Source organism: Acomys minous, assembly GCF_964271855.1.
Source record: "Acomys minous genome assembly, chromosome: 12".
Taxonomy (NCBI): domain Eukaryota; kingdom Metazoa; phylum Chordata; class Mammalia; order Rodentia; family Muridae; genus Acomys; species Acomys minous.
The window spans coordinates 96,108,866-96,129,671 of NC_140493.1; the positions used below are offsets into that span (position 1 = coordinate 96,108,866).

Genomic DNA, 20,806 nt, shown 5'->3' on the forward strand with positions numbered 1-20,806 from the left:
GTATCTGTGCATAGTGCCATATGCCGGGACCCCTGGGGGTCAGGAGTAAGCACTGGAGCTGGAGTTATAGGCAGCTGTGAGTGTTGGGAACTGAACTCAGATCCTGCAGAAGAGCAGCCAGCGCTCTTAGCCGCTGAGCCATCTGCCTGAGAGCTGCCTGAAGGCTCTCCTGAACAGACTCCTGTAGGTTCAGTAAACTCGCTTTGCATGGAACTTTTCCTACGAAAGGCTCCTCTCAGTCCTTCCCAAGCAGAATTCTGGGCATCGGCAGTTGGGTGCGTGCAAGGTGAAGAACGGAGTAAAAACGTCTACCTGCTGTCCCACTGAGAAGGCCTGGTTGTTGAACTGCTGGATAAACTCTGCTGCCATCTTGTCAGTGTCATAAGGGTTGGAGTCAATGTTCTTTTTCTGCAGAAAGTCGATCTCGATGGTCATCGTGCCGGTGCACTGCTTGGCTTTGTCAAATGAATACAAGGAGACTAGGAAGGAAACACAGGGACACAAAAACGTATGTTTCTAGTTACAAAGAGTTCAATATGAGGGAATACAGCAGGACTTGTCCCAATAGGGAGCTTCATGTGGGCTTCCCTGGAGGAACGCACAGGCACAATCTTAAAAGTCAATAGATCTCCTTACTCATCTGAATTAAGGAGAAAATATTAAATGATACTCTTTCTCACCTTTGACCCCTCATTTCTCCTCATGGGGGAAAATATATATATATATAAATACATGTGTGTTTGTATATTCACTTACATGCATGTGTACAGGCATATACATATATACACATAAATATGTATACACACATATATACGTATATCACACACACACGATATATAGGTATCACGTCCCTCTTCCTAGTCCCTGTACCTCCTTCCTCCTCATTTCCACAGAGGACACTGTGACAGTATGGGAGGCCTTGGTGGAGCTGGCACAGCATGTGGTAACAAGGATGACTTCTGTTTGATCTAAGAAAGTGCTATCATGAGAGAGGTGGGGGACATGGGGGTGGGGAAACGTGAGAAATGATGTTTCCCAGGGTTACTTCCTGTAGTGTAAGTTCTAACTTATGACTCCTCATTACATGAACGTGGGTTTCCTGAGCACCCGCTGTATGTGGCAGCCTTAGCCATGTGCCTACAATCCATATACAAGCATATATAAAAGCTCTGAGTAAGAAAAGTCCTACTTCAGCCTTGGGAAGGGTTTTTAACTAGCTTTTAGGCTATACTGTCGCGAACTTAAATATTAAAACACTACATATGATTTTTTTATCATATAATAACTATTCAGCCTCAAGTGCTTAGCTCTATAACACAGAGTTCACTTATCACAGCGATAGAAAATGGCTGACTTTAAAATCAGCTTGTGCATACTTACAAGTGCTAGTTTCTAAACAAACTTTTAAAGCAAACATTATTACACTGCAGCATGTGATACTGTGGGCACTAGGAAGAGCAGACACACACCCAGGAAAGTGACTTCCCCCTCAGGGCAACTTGATCACACCCAGCAAGTGAGAGGCCAGCCTGCTCTTGAGGGCAGTTCTAGAGCGCGCTGGTGACCCCTAACACCACAGCGGAAACGCTTTTAAGCAGCTGCCACTCAGCGGACTGGGCTGTGCCCTGTAGGATACACCTGCCCCTGGCCTACCTGACGCCCTGAGTCTGCAGGTCCCCAGGCTCTAGAGCTGCTGCAGGCCAGGGCTAGGCATGCTCCTCCCCTAATCTGCTCAACAGAGTAACTATGCACTGCAACTAAGTAGTTAAGACATGGAAATTCGACATTCTGCAATTGTGGAAAATGCTTTTTAATTTTTTCCCTAGGCAGGGTTTTCCCTTATAGTCCTGGCTGTCCTGGACTCACTTTGTAGACCAGGCTGGCCTTGGACTCACAGAAATCCACCTGCCTCTGCCTTGCAGAGTGCTGGGATTAAAGGTGTGCCATCACACCCAGCTGTGGAAAATATTTTAAAAGAAAAGCTTGCTCTTAAAAAAAAGAAAAAAAATCAGCTAGGCATGGACAAGAAAATTAGAAAAGGTTGTAGATGAAATCCTGTAAAAATCCAGAAGCGGGGCTGAAGAGGTGGCTTAGTGGTTAAGAGCATTTGTTACTCTTCCAAAGGACCCTGGTTCAACTCCCAGCACCCACATGGTGGCCTAGAACCATCTATAACTCAAGTTTCAGGGGATCTGACACCCTCATCTGGCCTCCATGAGCACCAGGCACACACATACACACAAGCAAAACACCCATACATATTTTTAAAATAACAACTTCTTAAAATATAGAAGTATTTAATTACATTCTCCCACATGTTTTAAAAGGTCTAAGTTCTCCTTGCATTTCAAACAAATAACAACAACAAAAAAACAATATATGGAGATCAGGACTCAATTGCATATAAAAGATACACTCTAGTCCACAGACCAAAATCCCCAAAGCCAACCTTGCAATTGCCTGGCTTCCTGTCCCAGTCGCATCAAACACTTGTTTCTATAGTACTCAGAACACAGGTGATAAGGGGGCTGGAGAGGGGGGCTGCAGGTCTAAGCAGTCAGCGTTTCCAGAGGACTCCATTCAGCTCCCAAGCCCCAGACCAGGTGACTCACAACCACTCGTAACTCCAGCTCCAGGGGATCCGATGCGTCTGGCACCTGGTACCCTCTCATATGGACATACCCCCCCCCACTGACATACACATGTACACATAATTAAACATAAAGCACTCTTTAAATATTTTTGTTTTTTTCCAGAGGGTGGAGTGGAAAGAATGAAAGATCCAGAGTGTGTGGAGGTGCACTGCAAAAGAACATCTGGGCTAGCGAGGTGGTGCAGTGGGTGCAAGCACTGCAGACCTGAGGTCAGTCCCCAGAACCAGTTACATCTTAAAAAAAAAAATGTCTTCTGGGCATGACATGGCTTTTGAACTTATGAGCACACTGTATCTGCTATCCACATAAGACCTGCATAAGATTGGATCCTCCCACCTTTCGTTATGGGAGAGGGGAGGGCACACAGAGCCCCACCCCTTCCTGGAGGGACTATGGACAGTTAGTGATAGCTGGGGGCGGGGAGGGGTCATTGCCCTCAGTGGTGAAGCCACGGATAAGTTGTCCATGCTTCAGCTGATAACCTCCCACCCATGCTTTGCAAACACCCCTAAGTAAACTCAGGGGTCTCTCACACACACACCAGACATGAAAGCAGAAGAGTTGCTGGGGAGTGGGGGGGTGGGCAGCGAGAGAGGAAGTGGGGGGGGGGGTCAGTGAGAGAGGAAGGGGGTGAGGGAGGACAGTGGGAAGGCAAGAATAACTAAAATGTATTATTATACAACTGTCAAAAGTGAGACTCTAAGACGTATTTTATCATGTGCATTTAAACTATGGGTACAGTCTGTGTGTGCATGGGTATGTGCATGTGCAAGCGTGCGCACATAGAGACCAGAGGTGTCAGAGCCACTGGGGCTGGAGTTCTAGGCACTGGAGAGTGGCCTGAAGTGGGTCCTGGGAATAAAACTCAGATCTTCTGCAAGAGCAATAAAAGCTCTCAACTACTGAGCTGTCTCTCCAGCTTCAAAATAAATAAATAAATAAATAAATAAATAAATATTGAAAATGTACAAAATGGATCTTTAATATTCATTTTGGACAAGAGGTATGGTTCATTTATGAGTTACATTGGTCAAATAGTAAAAAGTGAAACAAAAAAGTCATCGTATGGCTGTCAGGTGACTCACCATTAGTCAATGCCCGAGATTTCAGTGGCTTACAAAGATGTTCTCCCCAAAGGAATGCTGAGTTTGTATCAACAGATGCTGCTGGAACTTAAATAAATCATCCAATGTCTCTGTGCTTTCCACTGTCGCAAACATCATCAGGAAGACTGAATTAGGTAACCTAATGGCCAGTACAACTCTGAATTCTATTCTAAACTGACTTCATATTTTATAGCCACTGGACTTGTGTACAAAGACTGTAATTCTTTGAAGAAAATTGCTTGTGTAATCACATTTTTATACTTTGGGTTGGCATCTTAAGTGGGGGGCAACCACACGGTGGCTCCCAACCATCTACAATGTGATATGATGCCCTCTTCTGTCATGCAAGTGTACACGTAGGCAGAGCACTGTATACATAATAAATACATAAATAAATCTTTTACAAAAATAATTCAAAGCCAGGCGTGGTGGCGCACGCCTTTAATCCCAGCACTCGGGAGGCAGAGGCAAGAGGATCGCTGTGAGTTCGAGGCCAGCCTGGTCTACAAAGCGAGTCCAGAACAGCCAAGGTTAACACAGAGAGACCCTGTCTCAAAAAAAAAAAACCAAAAAATAATAATAATAATTCAAAAGCAAAATAACAGAGCCCCAGTAAGGGCTGGAAAATGTACTAAAGATGAAAGAATGAATTCAGAGTTTTGGCCCAAAGCTTCAGAACACTCTCCTGCCTCCAATTCTGATTTTTTATTCTTTTGTTACGTTTTCTAGCAATTGTATGATATATTTTTATGTTGAGTAACTTTTATAAGCAAGAGAGATTAGCTGCTTCCCACGTAGTAAAACACTTGTAGCTTGAAATATTGAGAAAACGAATGAGGCAGTAATTCCATTACAAGTATTTGTCACAGAAACTCTTGAGCATTTGTCTAGAGAAAAATCTATAGGGATATCCACTTCAGCATTATTTGCAATGGCCAAACACTGAGAAACACTGACCAGCAGGGGAACAAGGGAGAAATGCAGTAAACTCACAACGTGGGACATCGTATAGCAATCTTATTTTTTTAAACTTAATCTAATGAAAATAGCCTCTAAAGTAGTAAATGAAAAATACATTTTATAAGGATTTGTGATACCATTTTGTGCATTAAAGAATCCAAGGCAGTATAACACATATGTATATGATATAAATATATATCATATATGTCACATATATATCATATATATATATCATATATGCTCTATCATCAACTTGAGAAACATTAGTGAGTATATTAAAACATCACTAAACTGGGTTTTTTTTAATGCATTTTAATTCAAGGCCATGCTCCCCAATAGCAAAAATCAAGCTGCTAGAATTTCCAGGACTATGGTCAGCACCACGGACAGTGCCCTGGGCGGTCAGGACCATGGCCAGTCCCAAAGAGTCAGGCATCTGAAGGTTCCACACAAAAACAAAGCAGATGGTGCTGGCTCTAGGCCAGGCGTGGTGGCACACGCCTTTAATCCCAGCACTCGGGAGGCAGAGGTAGGTGGATCTCTGTGAGTTCGAGGCCAGCCTGGTCTACAGAGGGAGTCCAGGACAGCCAGGGCTACACAGAGAAACCCTGTCTCAAAATAACAAAACAAAACAACAAAAAAAAAGTTAGGGCTGGAGAAATGGCTCAGTGGTTAAGAGCACCACCTGCTCTTCCAGAGGTCCTGAGTTCAATTCCCAGCAACTACATGGTGGCTCACAACCATCTGAAATGGGATCTGATTCCCTCTTCTGGCCTGCAGGTGTACATGCAGATAAAGCACTCCTACATAACATAAATAAACAATATATCTTTAAAAAAAAAAGTTAAACTTAAGAGCTGAAGAGACAGCCCAGAGGTTGAGAGCATCTACCTGGATATACTATGTTCAGTTCCTAACATCTAAAACAGGGCAGCTCACAACTGCTTGGAATTCCAGTTCCAGGGGATCTGATGCTCTGGCCTCTGAAGGCACCCAAAGGAGAGCACAACCTCACAGGCACGCAGGAACACACACACACACACACACACACACACACAAAACAACAATATTTTACAAGTTAAATTTTAAAACACTCTTGCCCTTGTATTTAGACAAACGAGTTTAAGGAAATTAAAAACTTGTCCTATATTCAAACCATTGCCTCATTAAATATTTCTGCAAGTAGCTGCTTTCATCTCTGCAGAGAGGGAACCCTGGCTTCACGAGCTGACCCACTTGGCTTTGGTGCTAACTCCTCCCCTTTCCCAGCTCTGCTAGATGCTTCAGGTGAAGAGGGAATCACTTATGTCAGTGTCTCCCAAAATGTAACTGAGAAGATGTACTTAAAGGTGACTGTTAAAAACACAGACACATGACTCAGATTCCCCAAGAGCCTGCGAAACTGTTTCTGAAAACAGAGCTTCCAGGTAAGCCTTTTAGGCTGATGTGGACTAAGTGCACGCCCCTCCATCAAACGCCCATAGCTAAGCTAAGTGCCTTCATTCTTACTCCAACTTCTCCCATCCCGCTTATTGCTTCCACAGTGGATAAAGAGCCAACTAAAGGTACCTCAATGCTTACCTTTCCTCCAACTCAAAAAAGAACAAGAAAAGGAAGGTGGCATGTTTCTAGGCAAACGCTCAGACTGGGTCTCTCTCCTAGTTCTTTGCTGTTACTTTTCTGAGAGAGATGAACAACGCGCTACCACTTTACCAACTTCTCTCAATTATCTTCTTTGATTCAGTTTAAAGCTACTGCCTCTGAGAAAAATCCTCAAAGTCACTGGGCTCAGAAATAATGGTGGCCCCATGACAGCAACAAGAGCAACAATACTACATGCAGTCCCCAGTCAGCACTCCTAGAACACCAGGAAAACTGAATTATTTCCAGAGAGCTTCCGCTGTGGAAAAAGGGGAGCAGAAAAGTAGGGTAGGAGGTATGACCACAGAGAAAGCCAGGCAAAATCACCTCCCTAAAAATAAATACAGCATCAAGTGATGGTAAAGCAAATGTTGGGAATTCAGCCAACATGGTGGTGCATGACTAATGCCAGCACTCAGAAGGCAAAGACAAGAAGATCCCTGAGTTTGAGGCCAGGCAGGCCTACATAGTGAGTTCCAGCCACCTAGAGCTGTGTAATGAGACTGTCTCAAGATAAACAAACAAAGGATGTGACATCTCCAGCTCCAGGTACAGAGAAATTACATGAAACTGAATAAAACTAGAGGTAGCAACATCAATCTTTTTCTTCTTTTTTTTTTTTTTAAATGTTTTGGTTGAGCCAGGCAGTGGTGGCGCCCACCTTTAATCCCAGCACTCAGGAGGCAGAGGCAGGCGGGATCTCTGTTCTAAGTTCAAGGCTAGCCTGGTCTATAGAATGAGTTCCAGGACACTGGTTGTGAACCTAGCCTTGAACAACAGCTCAACCATTTCTCCAGCCCAGTTGTTTCCTTTTTTAAATGTAATGTGCATGGGTGTTCTGCCTTCATGTGTGCCCGTGCATCAGTACATACAGAGCCCTCGGAGCATAGAAGAGGGCACCAGATGCCCCGGAACTGGGATTACAGAGAGTTGTGAGCCTCTAACTGGGTACATGGAATTAAACCAGGGCCTCTGGAAGAGTGGCCAATGCTCTTAACCACTGAGCCATCTCTCCAGCCCCAGTATCAATTACTTTGAGGAATCAGATGACTAAAGGAAGGATGGTGCTTTGAGAACTGTGGCAGTGGAGGAAAAATAAAAGGCAGTTAGAAAAGTGTAGACCACATAAAAACAACAGAGGAACAGGCTATGCCAACCAACCTCTCTGCTTTCCCTTCTACCTCATAAAAATTATCTATGATAAAGACTGTACTTATCGAGACGGGCGTGGTGGCGCATGCCTTTAATCCCAGCACTCGAGAGGCAGAGGCAGGCGGATCGCTGTGAGTTCAAGGCCAGCCTGGTCTACAAAGTTAGTCCAGGACAGCCAAGGCTAACACAGAGAGACCCTGTCTTGAAAAACCAAAAAAAAAAAAAGACTGTACTTATCTCTATAGCAACAGGGAAGAACAGTCCTAGACCAATAACCTTAGCTACAAAACCATGAGAAAGACCTTTGTTTGCAAAGTCGCTATAAAAAGAGAGCAAAATATAACAAAATACAACATTTCAACTATGAAATGTCTTTCCCTAAATATCCATGAAATAGAAAACAAAACACAAACACACACACACACACACACACACACACACACACACACATACACACAGACATCATGTCACAATTATCCTTAGACATCTTTTTTTATTGCTGCATGTGTGTTGTGTACGTATGTGTCTGGGCACAGTGTATGTGGGGGATGGAATACATTTGCATGCACATCCATGTGGAGGCCTTCTTTCACTGACTTCCACCTTATATAGCTGGGGCAGAGTCTTGCTATACCAGGAACTCACTGACTCTGCTGGTCCAGCTGGCAGCTTGCTCTAGAGATACCATCCCTGCCTTCCAAATGCTGACATCAAAAGAAAACAAGTTTAGCGAGCCATGGAGAGTAAGCCTACTGCATTCCTCCGTGGTCTCTGCTCTGGTTCCTGCCCTCAGGTTCCTGCCTGCTTGACTGTCTCCTGCCTTGGCTCCCATCCGGACATGTAAGCCAAATGAACCCTTTCCTTCCCAAGTTGATTTTGGTCATGATCTTTATCACAGCAACAGAGAGCAAACCCAGTACACTAGGCAAACACTCACTGAGCAACATCCCAGCCTCCAAAAACTAAATCAGAAGATTAAAACTAAGAACACAAGGTGGGCAGTGAGTTTAGCAAACTACTCAAGAGAGAGTATGTACAGATGAATTTATTAAGATTCTGTGAATAGGGCTGGAGAGAAGGGTCAGCGGTTAAGAGCACTGATTGCTCTTCCAGAGGTCATAGGTTCAATTCCCAGGAAGCACATGGTGGCTCACAACTATCTATAATGGGATCTGATGCTCTCTTCAGCACTGTATGCATAATAATAAATAAATAAATCTTTTAAAAAAGATTATAAAGAAAGGAAAACTATGACCTTTTGCTTGTTTGTTTGTTTCTGTTTCTTCGAGACAGGGTTTCTCTGTGTAGCCTTGACTGTCCTGGACTCCCTTTGTAGACCAGGCTGGCCTCGAACTCACCGCAATCCAGAAAACTATCATTTTTTTAAAGATAAAATTAAATTATCAGGGGCCATGGAGACAGCTAGTAAAAATACCTATGTAAAGCAATGAGGACCTGAGCTCCAGGTCCAGCAGCCAGGTAAAAAGCTGATGTGCTATAGTGATTTTAGGACACACTCTACTCAGGAAGGAACAAAGGCTACAGGCAGCACACACTGCCCCTCTGTTTGCACAGCTGTCACTGGTACTCTGAAGGGAATCAATGATTAAGGCACAATAATCAGTAATTATAGAGATCTCAACGACTGTGAGAATAATACAGGAAAATCAATGTTAGGTGGCAAAAACACAAACACAAAACCTACCTTCTATTTCCTGCCCAATAGAAAGTCCAGCCCATTTTCGCTATAAAATAAATGAGAGAGAAAAAGACATTTATATCATGTCAATCAAAATCAGAGAAATAAAGAGAAATGGCTATGAATTTCAGAAAGCCATTGTAAAGCCAAGACACAGCATACCCATCCACCCAAAATATCAGTCTTGAGCCCCCAGGAGCTGTGGGTCTAACTGTATTTGCAATCCGGGTCTTTGCACGCTGCCTTAGGGTAAGGCAACATGACTGGAGACACAAGGAGAGCGTCACATGATGACAGAGGTAGGAAGTGAAAAGATGCCGGGCGAGGGCTGCCACCACCACCAGTCCTCCTGACGCCCTCAGCAGCAGCAGCCTCCGGGCTACCTTTTCAAGCTGCCAGCTGTCAGAACTATGATAGAATAATATTTTTTTTTTTTACAATTTTATCCACTTTTAACTATTGTTTAAATCTGTTATTTTAAGCTAACCATGGGCTGCTCTTTCAAAGATCTTGCGTTCAATTCCCAGAAACCACATGGTGGCTCATAACCATCTATAATGTGATTTGGTGCCTTCTTCTGGCCTGCAGGTGTTACATGCAGGCAGAGCACTGTATATATAATAAATAAGTAAAAAAAAATCTTTAAGCTAACCAAATTGTGGTACTTTTTTTAAAAAACAGATAATCCAGAAATGAATGCATATTACACCTTATAGAAAATGTACAAAGCTTGACTACGTAGCCCCACCTGGTCTGGAACTCAGTGTCCTTCTGCCTCCTCTCCTGGGATTAGCATGTGCCACTGTGTCACCGTGGTTGGTGTGCCCTTCAAGAGCAAAGCTGTCCACGGTGTGGAAAGCTTTGTGCAATGTAACACATCTCACCGTCTTCACTACAGCACTTTTTGAATAAGCACCCTGCTGCAGTTAGCTTTGTATGACTTGTTATAATACCACATAAACAAATTTAACTGGTGAAATTAAACTAAAAATAGTCACATGATCCACACTAAAACTTAATCTGGGACTCAAATCATGAACTGGTCAGGATTACCCTGTGTAGCCTGGCCAAGGGATTTTCAGGCGCTTAGAGCCAGTCCCCAGAATGGCTCTGGCAGGAGGCAGGACAGAAGGTATTTAGGTAAGAATTCAGGGCTACCTTGTCACAGGGTTAAGATCAGTTATTACGGGGGTGGGGGGTTGGCTCAGAGGTTAAGAGCACTGGTTGTTCTTCCAAAGGTCCTGAGTTCAATTCCCAGCAACCACATGATGGCTCACAACCATCTATAGTGCAATCTGGTGCCCTCTTCTGGCTTGCAGGCATACAAACAGGCAGAACACTGTATAAAGAATAAATAAATCCTTTTTTTTAAAAAATCAGTTATTACTATAAGGCTCCATAGAATGCTGGGAAAAATAACTCCTGGCTAAAAACCCACAGTTGGCCTACTCATGTGAGCACGGTGGATGCTGGGGTGGGTGGGTCAAAACGTGCTTCACCAAAACATGTGCAGTGGGATTTGTCAGCAAGAGAGCATCACACCCTTTCTAATAGCCAACTGATACTACTTCAGACTTTTTTTTTTCCAGACTTTTTTTTAATTAGGAAAAAATTAAGACAATACAAAGGTATCACTGTAAATAACTGACAATTAAGAAAATATCATTGGGCCACTGAGATGGTGCAGAAGGTTAAAGTGTCTGCAGCTGAACTGAATGCCATGAACTTGAACCTCAGGACCCACACGCTAAAACAACTCCTGCCAGTTGTTCTCTGACGTCCGCTGTGGCATGTGTGCCCTTCTCAAACAAAATAAGTAAAATAAATACTTGATCTAAAGAAGAATGTGTCTTTAAATTCTGTATGTAACACCTAGTGTCTTTCTTCAACGTGAGGGAATACAGCTACAAGGCAAGGCTTGCTTAAATGAACCGACTCTTCCTTAGCTTTCCCGCTAAGGGACCACATTTGTGTTACCTGAGGTAAGCTGAACGCAATGCTTCCTGGAACCACTGATGGATGGGTCCTCAGCGTAAATATGTACCTGTGATTGGGGGACGTCCTCACCATCACATGCCTAAAAGACAAAGCACAGTGAGGTCCCTAACAAGAACATGGCTTCTACACATGTTCTTCCCACACTCGTGTTTGGTGAACACAGATAGAAACATGGCGTCATATGGAAGTCCTGACAGAGACCGTAGGCTTAGTTCCCCAAAACTGAAACTCAAAATGTCTTCCAGACATAAAGACATCCTGGCCCACACAAACGAGCGTAACCAGCCACATTCCAATGAGAACATCGAATTCAAAGCATCAAGTTCATGATGTCCCCAGTCTACAGGAAACTGAAGCATCGGTTCAGAGTCCTGGTGATTACGTGGAAGAAGAATTTCCTTTCCTGATGGTAATTTCGCACATCCCAATAAAATAAATGTAGGAAAACCAAAGGCAGAAGAGCTAGGATATACAGGAGATAGCGGTTAGTTTTTAAGATTGGTTACTAAGTCTCCCATCAGACTGTCAGTCTGAACATTAATGATAGTAACATATAAGACATACATATGATGTAATATATATATTATCATGAGATGGCTTCACATTAATAATGATAATCTTCTACCCCAGGAAACAAATGAGTCCTTTGAGATAGAAGCTTTAAATTTTGTTATGCGCTGGCACCTTTTTTTTTTTTTTTTTTGGAGACAGGGTTTCTCTGTGTAGCCTTGACTGTCCTGGACTCAGTTTGTAGGCCAGACTGGCTGCAAACTCACAGTGATCCACCTGCCTCTGCCTCCCAAGCGCTGGGATTAAAGGCATGCGCCCCCACGCCTGGCTCTTTGGCACTATCTTTTTTATATAAATGAGAGTGGGGAGAGGGAGTGGCTCCAGGACAAACCTGTCAGAGCCTATACATACACACCAGGCACACACACTGCCCTCAAGGGTCACCTCCTGGCCCAACTATCTTTCAACAAATAGCTTTTTTACAATGCTGTATTTTTTAATTATATATACACACACACGTGTGTACATATGTATACCCACACATTGCCTTGTCACTAAAACAGAAGCCCCTTATATCTACTATTTTTAAGTGGAAAGTTCACCATGTGAAAGAATTCCATAAAACTTTCATTTGTTGAAAGTCTTATCTTCAACTCAACATCACAGAATACTCAATACTGCCTCCCTCTCATGCTGAGGCTAATTCCGTAAGACGGCCTGTTGATGTCGATGGCACTGAACTTGCACAGCACAGTCTTAGAAAGGTCAGTAGGTGGTGTGAATCAGTTAACATATATTACGATGAAAATGCTTTTGAAAATCTGAGGGTTTTGTACATCTTCGATTTTTACACCTGTTAACATGTTTTTGTGGACTGTGTACAGTTTACTGTTGCTCATTCAAATGTTGATTTCTCTAATCCCACTCCCTGGATCAATTTCATTGTGGTGCTTATTCTAAACATCTCCAGTTTCAAGTTTGTGTAAACATGTCATCATTTGTTCTCTGCATTGTCAGTAAAAACAAACTAGCCAATGCTGAGCAATAACAGAAAATAGGGTGGGACATCCTGTATGGAGGGCTTGCTAAGGTGCTGGGCACTGTTGTAAATGTTTTATTAGAGCAATGAGTTCCTCACAACTCCCTTCCATTTCATAGATCAGGACACGGAAACACAGACGTGGCACATGCCTTACCCGTGGTCATCAATTTGTGACTGTCAGTGCTAGGATCCAAACTTGGACAGTGAAACTCCAAAGCAAGATGACTACCAACCATGCTACGTGATGCCTATACCCAGTGTGTCTACCCTAAGAAAATCAGCTTTTAAAAAAACGTTCTACATATCAAAGTATATATACTGTATTTATCAAGGTTTGACATAGTAATGATTGAAATCTGTAGCTCTCATCTCCGTTTTCCAACTTGGCAAGAGTAATAGAAAAGGGAATTCCCAAAAGTTTCCCTAAAGTGACTCTTTGGAAGTCTCTAAAAACAACACTTAGCAAGTTAAAGGAGTCAAGACCGATAGCTACTCACTGGCCGGGCTGGAAATCCTTCTCGTTCACAACTGCGCAGTTGCTTAAAGACAATTCATCAGTAGGGCATCTCGCAGCCTGCATAGTCTGTAAGAGTCAATGATTAGAAACATAAGACCAAGTCATGTTTCCAACTGTGGAGAACATTCCTCCATCTTGAACCCTGCATGTCAAGCCCTTCATTTGGGGAGCTACTCGTCTCTTGTTTCCTGTGGCTTGTGTGACTGCAGATAGCAGCACGCGTGCAGCCACATACACACCTACCCTCCCTCTCCCATACGTGAAGAAGACTTTCCACGCTAACCAACAAGTGTCCTACAGAAAGCAAAGGCCACAGACAACGAATAGACACATTGGAAACACAGACCCGACAACGAAGTTAAAGTCCTTGAGGCCAATAGTCCCGCCTATTGCTTAGAGTCAATATATTCTTTTCTGCTCAAGCTTATTTGAATTGATTTTCTATCTCTTTCATAGAAAAGAATCAAGACTGATAAAATGCAATAAAGTCAAGTAGTAAATTTGATAAAAGGTGTTATGAAAAAGCATCTTTTTATAAGAAATCCTAAATGGCTATGAACTGTATTTCCTGTAAATGAAAGAAATTCATCTTCCAGCCGGAGGCAGGAAGATTACTGAATGTTTGAGGCTAGCCTGGACTACACAGTAAGGCCCTGTCTCAAAAGAGAAAACAAAAGAAAAACAAAATCACAAAAAGCTTCCAAATACTTCTCAACAAAAATAATTACAAGGTATCTTCAAAAATAAAAACATCAGCCAATGGTATTTTTGGTTAGTACCAACTAGCCATATATTCTTTTTTATTAAATATATAATTTAATTAACTTATTCAGATTATAACTCAATTGTTATCCCATCACTTGTATCCTCCCATTCCTCTCTCCCTCCTGCTTTCACTCTATTCCCCTCCCCTAGGTCTATGACCGAGGGGGACCTCCTCCCCCACTATATGGTCATAGGCTAACAAGTCTCATCTGGGTAGCCTGCTTATCCTTTCTCTGAGTGCCACCTGGCCTCCCCACCAAGAGTAAGTGATCAAATATGGGGCACCAGAGTTCATGTCAGAGTTAGTCCCCGCTCTCCACACAACTGTGGAGAATGTCCTGCCCATTGGCTAGATCTGAGTAGGGGCCATATATTCTTTTAAATGGTTTTTGTTTGTTTCTGAGACACAACCTTGTGTAGCTGAGGATAGCCTCAAACTCAAATATATAGCTTAGGCTGGCCCTTGAACTTCTAATCCTCTTGCCTCCACTTCCTGAGTGCTGGCAATATGGGAGTGTACCACCATGCCTAGTTTATGTGCTGATGGGGATTGAACCTGGGGCTTCGTACATGCTAGGCAAGCGCTCCATCAAGCTGGCCTTGAACTGATGACCCTTCCATTGGCCTTGGAGTACCAGAATCAGGTGTGCATGCCCACAGCATACTTTTGGAGGGGTGGGTTGTTTGTTTGGGTTTTTATTCCTGTTTTTGTTGTTTGACTTTCAAGGCATGGCTTATTTCTGGAGCCCTGGCTGTCCTGGAACTCACACTGTGGACCAGGCTCACCTGGAACTCAGAAATCTGCCTGCCTCTGCTAGGATTAGAGGCGTGTGCCACCACCACCCGGCTGGCATTTAGTACTTTTTATTTTTTACAGTTTTTTTTTATTGAAGATAAACTTTCGAGATCTACTGGCACTAAGAAGGCCTAAAATTTTGTCGAGACTTTAATTTTCATTTCCCGGGATGAACATCTCTATCCGGTGAAAGGCACAGGCTAGTTAGTGCAGTGCTTCACAGAACTGCCTTTAATGTTCATCGGGTGCCAAAAAAAGCTGTTTTCCTAGAATGAACACAAAATCCTGAAGTGTAGAAAAAAACAGCAGTCTCTGCCTTACTCACAGGTAGCTTACTGTTATAGGTCGGTCAGAAGAACCAAAGGGCCATGTGGGGTGTCATCACTGAGGTCAGTTTCATCTAAGCAAGGCCTTCTCAATACTGAATCTTTCTTACATACGCATGGAAATAGGAAGTAGCTGTCAAATACTTAATTCTTTAAAAAAAATTGTGTGTCTGTATGAGCCTGTGTGATATATGTCATGTGGGGGGGGGGTGCCTGAGGGGCAGAAGACAGTGTCAGATCCCCTTTAGCTGGAGCTACAGATGGTTGTGAGCCACCCAGTGTGGGCGCTGGGAACCAGACTACTCTGCTGAAGATCAGCCGGGGCTCTTAGCCACTGAGCCATTGCTCCAGCCTCTCCTCCTCTTCTTCTAGATGATACAGGATTACTAATAACTATAAAATATTTAAAAGAGCTTAAGGTGTTCGTGCACATCTGTAATCACAGCTGTCTTGAAGCTAAAGCAGAAGATCACAGCTTTCAGGACACTCTGGACAGCACAGTGAGTTCTGGGGGGCCTAAGGCATAGAAATACCCTATCTCAGCTGGGCGTGGTGGCACACATTTTTAATCCCAGCACTTGGGAGGTAGAGGCAAGCAGATCACTGTGAGTTCAAGTACAGCCTGGTCTACAAAGTGAGTCTAGAACAGCCAAGGCTATACAGAGAAACCCTGTCTTGGAAAAAAAGAAAAGAAAAAAGAAATACCCTATCTCAAAAGCAAAACAATGAGGGTTTAAAACAAAAATAGTTAGATAATTCTTTCATAAAAACCAATGAAAAGAAAATGTTCAGCCAGTGAATATGTTCAGCAGGAACATACTCCTGCTGCCAAAGCCTGACACCTGAGTTCCATCCCTGGGACACGCAGGAGAACAGACTCCTGAAAGATGTCCTTCCGTCTCCTCCCCTGTGAATGCATTCAACCTAAAATCAAACCCCAAACTCAAGTGTGCGGGTTTTTTGTTTTGTATTGTTTTTCAAGACAGAGTTTCTCTGTGTAGCCTTGGTTGTCCTGGACTCACTCTGTAGACCAGGCTGGCCTCAAACTCACCGAGATCCGCTTGCCTCTGCCTCCCAGAGTGCTGGGATTATAGGTGTGTGCCATCATGACCAGCTTCGTGTGTGTTTTTTAAGTTAGGAACAGAATAGTTTAAGCTTCTAAAACAACCATCCACTTGCTGGCTTCTAAGGGCTTTTCTGAACACATTTATTAGCACTACAAAAAGTGTAATGCATTTTGATTAATTTGCAGAAGACAAGTAGACAGATGGATATGTACTAGCTACATTTCAGCAAAACATTTCCATAAATGGTGATTAGTTTGATTTCTAAAAAAAAAACCAACTTCATAATTTCAAAAGTGCAGCCAAATTCCCTTACTTTGATCTAGGCTTTGATTGTCACTAAAGTCAATTATCAAAATAAGCTAAGTTTAGGAACAGACCCTCAAGCAGACGAATAATAAAACATTTAAGCAAGATACTAAAGAACAATGACTTATCCCTTTGTCTTATGGATTATTAGTAAAGATTTAAGATTATACATTTGATCATTAGCTTATTCTTTTTTGTATGTAATAGATTTTCTCTTCTGATGAAATAAGCCAATTCAAGCCAAATTAAAAGTAAAAAAAAAAAAAAAAAGGCAGGGTATTTGGGAATGGCTCATGGGTGAGTTCACTGATCCAAAGGAAGGAGGCCACTGAAATCACCATGCGGACAAGGAAAGAGAGAGAGAAGTCAGAGTATTGGCATAAGGTTATTGTGTAATTCAAGTGTTGATTTCTGTACCCCCCTCTCCCAATATCTGGTTGCAAGCTTTGTTCTGAGGATCTTTTGTTTCAGTGTTGTATAAACTCTGCTCCCCAATTGTCCCCTGATATGCCAATAAAACAGCTTACAGCCAATCACTGAGCAGGTGAGAGAGCAGGGCTGGATTTCCTGCCAGCCAGGAGAGGAGTTAGAGGAGAAAGTAGGGTACTCAGCCATGGGTAGAGATGCAGGAGAGATGAAGAAGATTCAGCTGGAGCAAAGAAAGAACTGAAAAGCAAGTAACTTGGGGATTTTTGGCAAAGATGGAGTCAGAATAATATAGGGGGTTAAGAACAGACTTAAACTGCTCAAGAATGTGCTGTAAAACTTTATAAACAAGTATAAAAGAGTCTGGATTATTTATGTGGTAATATATATCTCCATAACAAATGGCGCCCAACATTGGCAGGGTTTCACCTGTTCGTTTAGGTTTTTCAAAACCTACATTATTTAGTGTACTTAAACACTTCAACCTCACTTCTAACCCACCGACCACAGGAAAAGGGAGAGAGAATTTTAATAGGAAATAGGGGTTATGGACCTGTTTAGGTAAGTCAGTGAAAGGAGCCAGAATCAGCCGGAGCCTTGTGGTTTCTGCTGGATCGTGGCACTGCTATGGATTCGTGTTGCTGTTTGGTGTTGGCTATTGGACTGGACTGCTGGTATCCTGACAACACACAGTGGAACTGACCCAAGGAACTGCGTCTAAACAGGTACACAAACCCTTTTTTGCTACTAACATCCTTTCTCCCTTCTTCTGCCCTTCTTCTGGTCAGTGGGTTAGAAGTGAAGAACCCTAAATAAAGTAGGTGTTTAAAAATCTAAGCTTACAGGACAGCATGTACATGCAGAAAGAGAAATACAGAGAGAGAGAGAGAGAAAGAGAGAGAGAGAGAGACTAGAATACATGTCTAGATTATTAAATAGGCACCTCAGCCACTTGTCCCAGGTCCAACAGTATGCTTCACTATGTATAGAAAATCTTAGTATACCAGCAAACATGTAATATGGACGGACATACTGGGGTTATATAACTACTTTTTATGTGTGGGATTCATAATCAAACATTTGGAAATCACTGATTTCCCATGACATGAATAGAGTCAAGGTCACAAGTTGACCTTCCAAATGAAACAGCATTTTGCTTAAGGTTACACCTTGATTAGCCGTCTGTCAAAAAAAAGCATCAAATGATTTAACGTTTTCCACCGTCCTAGAGTCTCTTCACCTTCAAGTTTCTTCTGTTTACGATCTTTCCCTCTAAATTTGCATCCCTTACTTGGCCAATTCTTCCACTCTCTACAGTTCTCAGCTTAGACACTATTTAGTCTAGGCGACATCCTAACAGCTGCCCCTCCCAACCAAACTGATAAAACAAACATGGAAGCCCTGAGTGTTCTTATTGTCCGTCTACACACTAGACTCATACATGGGACTCTTCTTAAGGACACGGACTAGATTTCGCTCATGTTTGTATAGAGTGGGTGCTTGTTAAGCATTATAGATGAATACACACCTTTTCAACTGCATTATAAATCACCCAAAGAACAGGGGTACAAAACACTATCACGTCAGGGACACTTTAGGATATGACATAATTAGATTCAAATGACTTAAAAGGTAAAGTTACACAACTTGGGGCTAGGAAGATGGTTCCAAAGGCAGGGACAAGAGGGCCACAGAGCAAACTGGTTAAAAAAACCTAACTATATTTATGAGCTCTGAGTTTGGTCAAGAGCTGATATCTCAGTGGAAAAAGAGGAAGAGCAGCTGGGGGGGGTGGTGACTGACATAATCTTCCTGCTTTACATGTACAGGCAGAGGACATGTGCACATACAAACATGTGCCTACACACATGCAAAAACATGCATATACAAACGCATACCACACACACAGGTGGGAAAATAGAAAAAAAAAGCAATGCTGATAAAGCCAATGTAATAAAAACTTTACAAAATGTTAAGTTAACCGTTTGTTTGTAAGCTGTTTAGTTTGTCAGTATCCTTTAATAAGAGAGGGGTGGGGATGTGTGGATATCATCTGGCTGGCCAATTTAAACAGATGCTATGAGTAAAAGGCCTCCCTATTAGATCCCAGAAGCATCTGTGTTTTTATGGTAAGCCAAGCAGGGTATCTCATTTTTAAACGAGTGTTAAGTCCCTATAAATAGTCAAGTTGTCTAGTTATCATAGAAATGCCAAGGAAAATTGCACAATTTTTTTTCTAAAACTAACTCTGCCTCTAGGGAACACCAATGAAAGCCAACCACGATAGGCACATAACACTTTAAACATGAAACCGCAGTCAGTGATGGGGAGATTTACTAAGGTGAGTTGTTGAGCTGTTCCAGTTACTGAAATACATGAACTGTTCAATGTTATAGAAATGTCTTCATTTTAACAACTTAAAATACCAAACATTACAGATGGCTACAGGCCGTTGGCCAGTCTTACAGAATGGCAATGTCAAGAAACCAAAGGGAACTCCAGTGGAAGTAATTAGGCCATTGGTTATTCCAGAACCTTTAAACTACAGAGAGTTTCCCCTCCCCCCCCCAAAAAAAGAAAGGGTGTGTGGGGGCGAGGCAGAGACTTAAGCAAGATTTCTCTGGACAATATTAAAGTTGGGAATTTAAATAACACACTTGCTATATAAAAGTTCCCTGAAAAAAATGGATTACGTGAGTGAACTTTTACATCGAATGACAGTTCAGTGAAATAAACAAAGAAAAATACAACATGAGGCAGTGAGTGGAAACAGTCTCCTGTGACCCCAGCACTTGAGAGGTGGAGGCAGAAAGGTCAGGAGTTTAAGATATCACAGCTACATAGAGGCCTAAGGACCAGCCCAGGTTACAGAAGACCCTAGCAATGAAGAACGAAAGGGAGAGAGAGAGAGGAAGAAAAGGAGAGGGAGAAAGAAGAAAATGATACCTCGAGGGGGTCACTCCTGAAAAAGCTAATGGTTTAGAATTGCAACTTAACTGGGTGGAGGGGGGCGCAGAGGGGGGCTCGCATGGGTAATCCAAGCACTGGGGGGGAGGAGGTGGGAAGAAGTCAGCCGCAATTTCTGACCAGACCACTCCAAAGTGGGACTGACTGTCTCAGGGAAAGATAAAAGGAGACCCTCACTTTTCAACAAGGTAGCTCCAAGACATATGACTGTTCCCATGAATGAAAACTTAGAATTCCATTTTGGTGGATCACTATCCACATTTTAAGTACCACAAATGCCTAATCTCTACCAATGGCTATGATTGGTCCAGAGCAACACAAAAATGTCACCATAAATGTGCATCTGCAAGCTTCCTACACTATAAACACTGACACAATACTTGCAGTTGTTTTTTGTTTTTGTTTTTCAAGACATGAGTTCTCTGTTACACAGAGCCCTGGCTGTCCTAGACTCTCTCTGTAGACCAGACTGGCCTCAAATTCAGAGCTCCCCCTGCCTCTGCCTCCTGAGTGCTGGAATTAAAGATGTGCGTCACCACGCCTGGCCTAACCCTGAACTTCTTAGCCTCCTGCCTCTCCTTCCACAGTGTTTGAATTACAGATGTGCAACTACCACAGCTGGTGTTCCTGTTACCATTTTAAAGCCAGGCTGGGTGAGACGCCTCAGTGGGTGTGGCGAGATTCTCTCGTGTACGGTATGGAAACACCACCTGTCAATAAAAGCTGATGGTGGCTGAGGCAGGAGTTCTGGCAGAAGAGATGAACTCTGGGAGAGAAGGAGAGGCAGGTGGATTTGCCCACGCACGCTCTGAGGAAGGAGGAAGGCATGAAACTAAGGAGAGGTAGCCAGCCATGTGGCACACACACAAGAGAA

The 20,806-nt window shown here is 42.8% G+C and overlaps 1 protein-coding gene across 2 annotated transcripts in view; it reads right to left on the reverse strand.

The window, feature by feature from the left end:
* Positions 1–20,806, reverse strand: part of NSF (N-ethylmaleimide sensitive factor, vesicle fusing ATPase) — a 142,859-nt gene that overhangs the window by 106,772 nt on the left and 15,281 nt on the right. For both annotated transcript variants that reach the window (XM_084750071.1, XM_084750072.1), the window contains exons 2-5: positions 13,260–13,345; positions 11,190–11,289; positions 9,219–9,258; positions 313–479 (exon numbers count right to left, since the gene is read on the reverse strand). In XM_084750071.1, the coding sequence (XP_084606197.1) occupies positions 313–479; positions 9,219–9,258; positions 11,190–11,289; positions 13,260–13,345 (393 nt within the window). The remainder of the gene's footprint in view (positions 1–312; positions 480–9,218; positions 9,259–11,189; positions 11,290–13,259; positions 13,346–20,806) is intronic.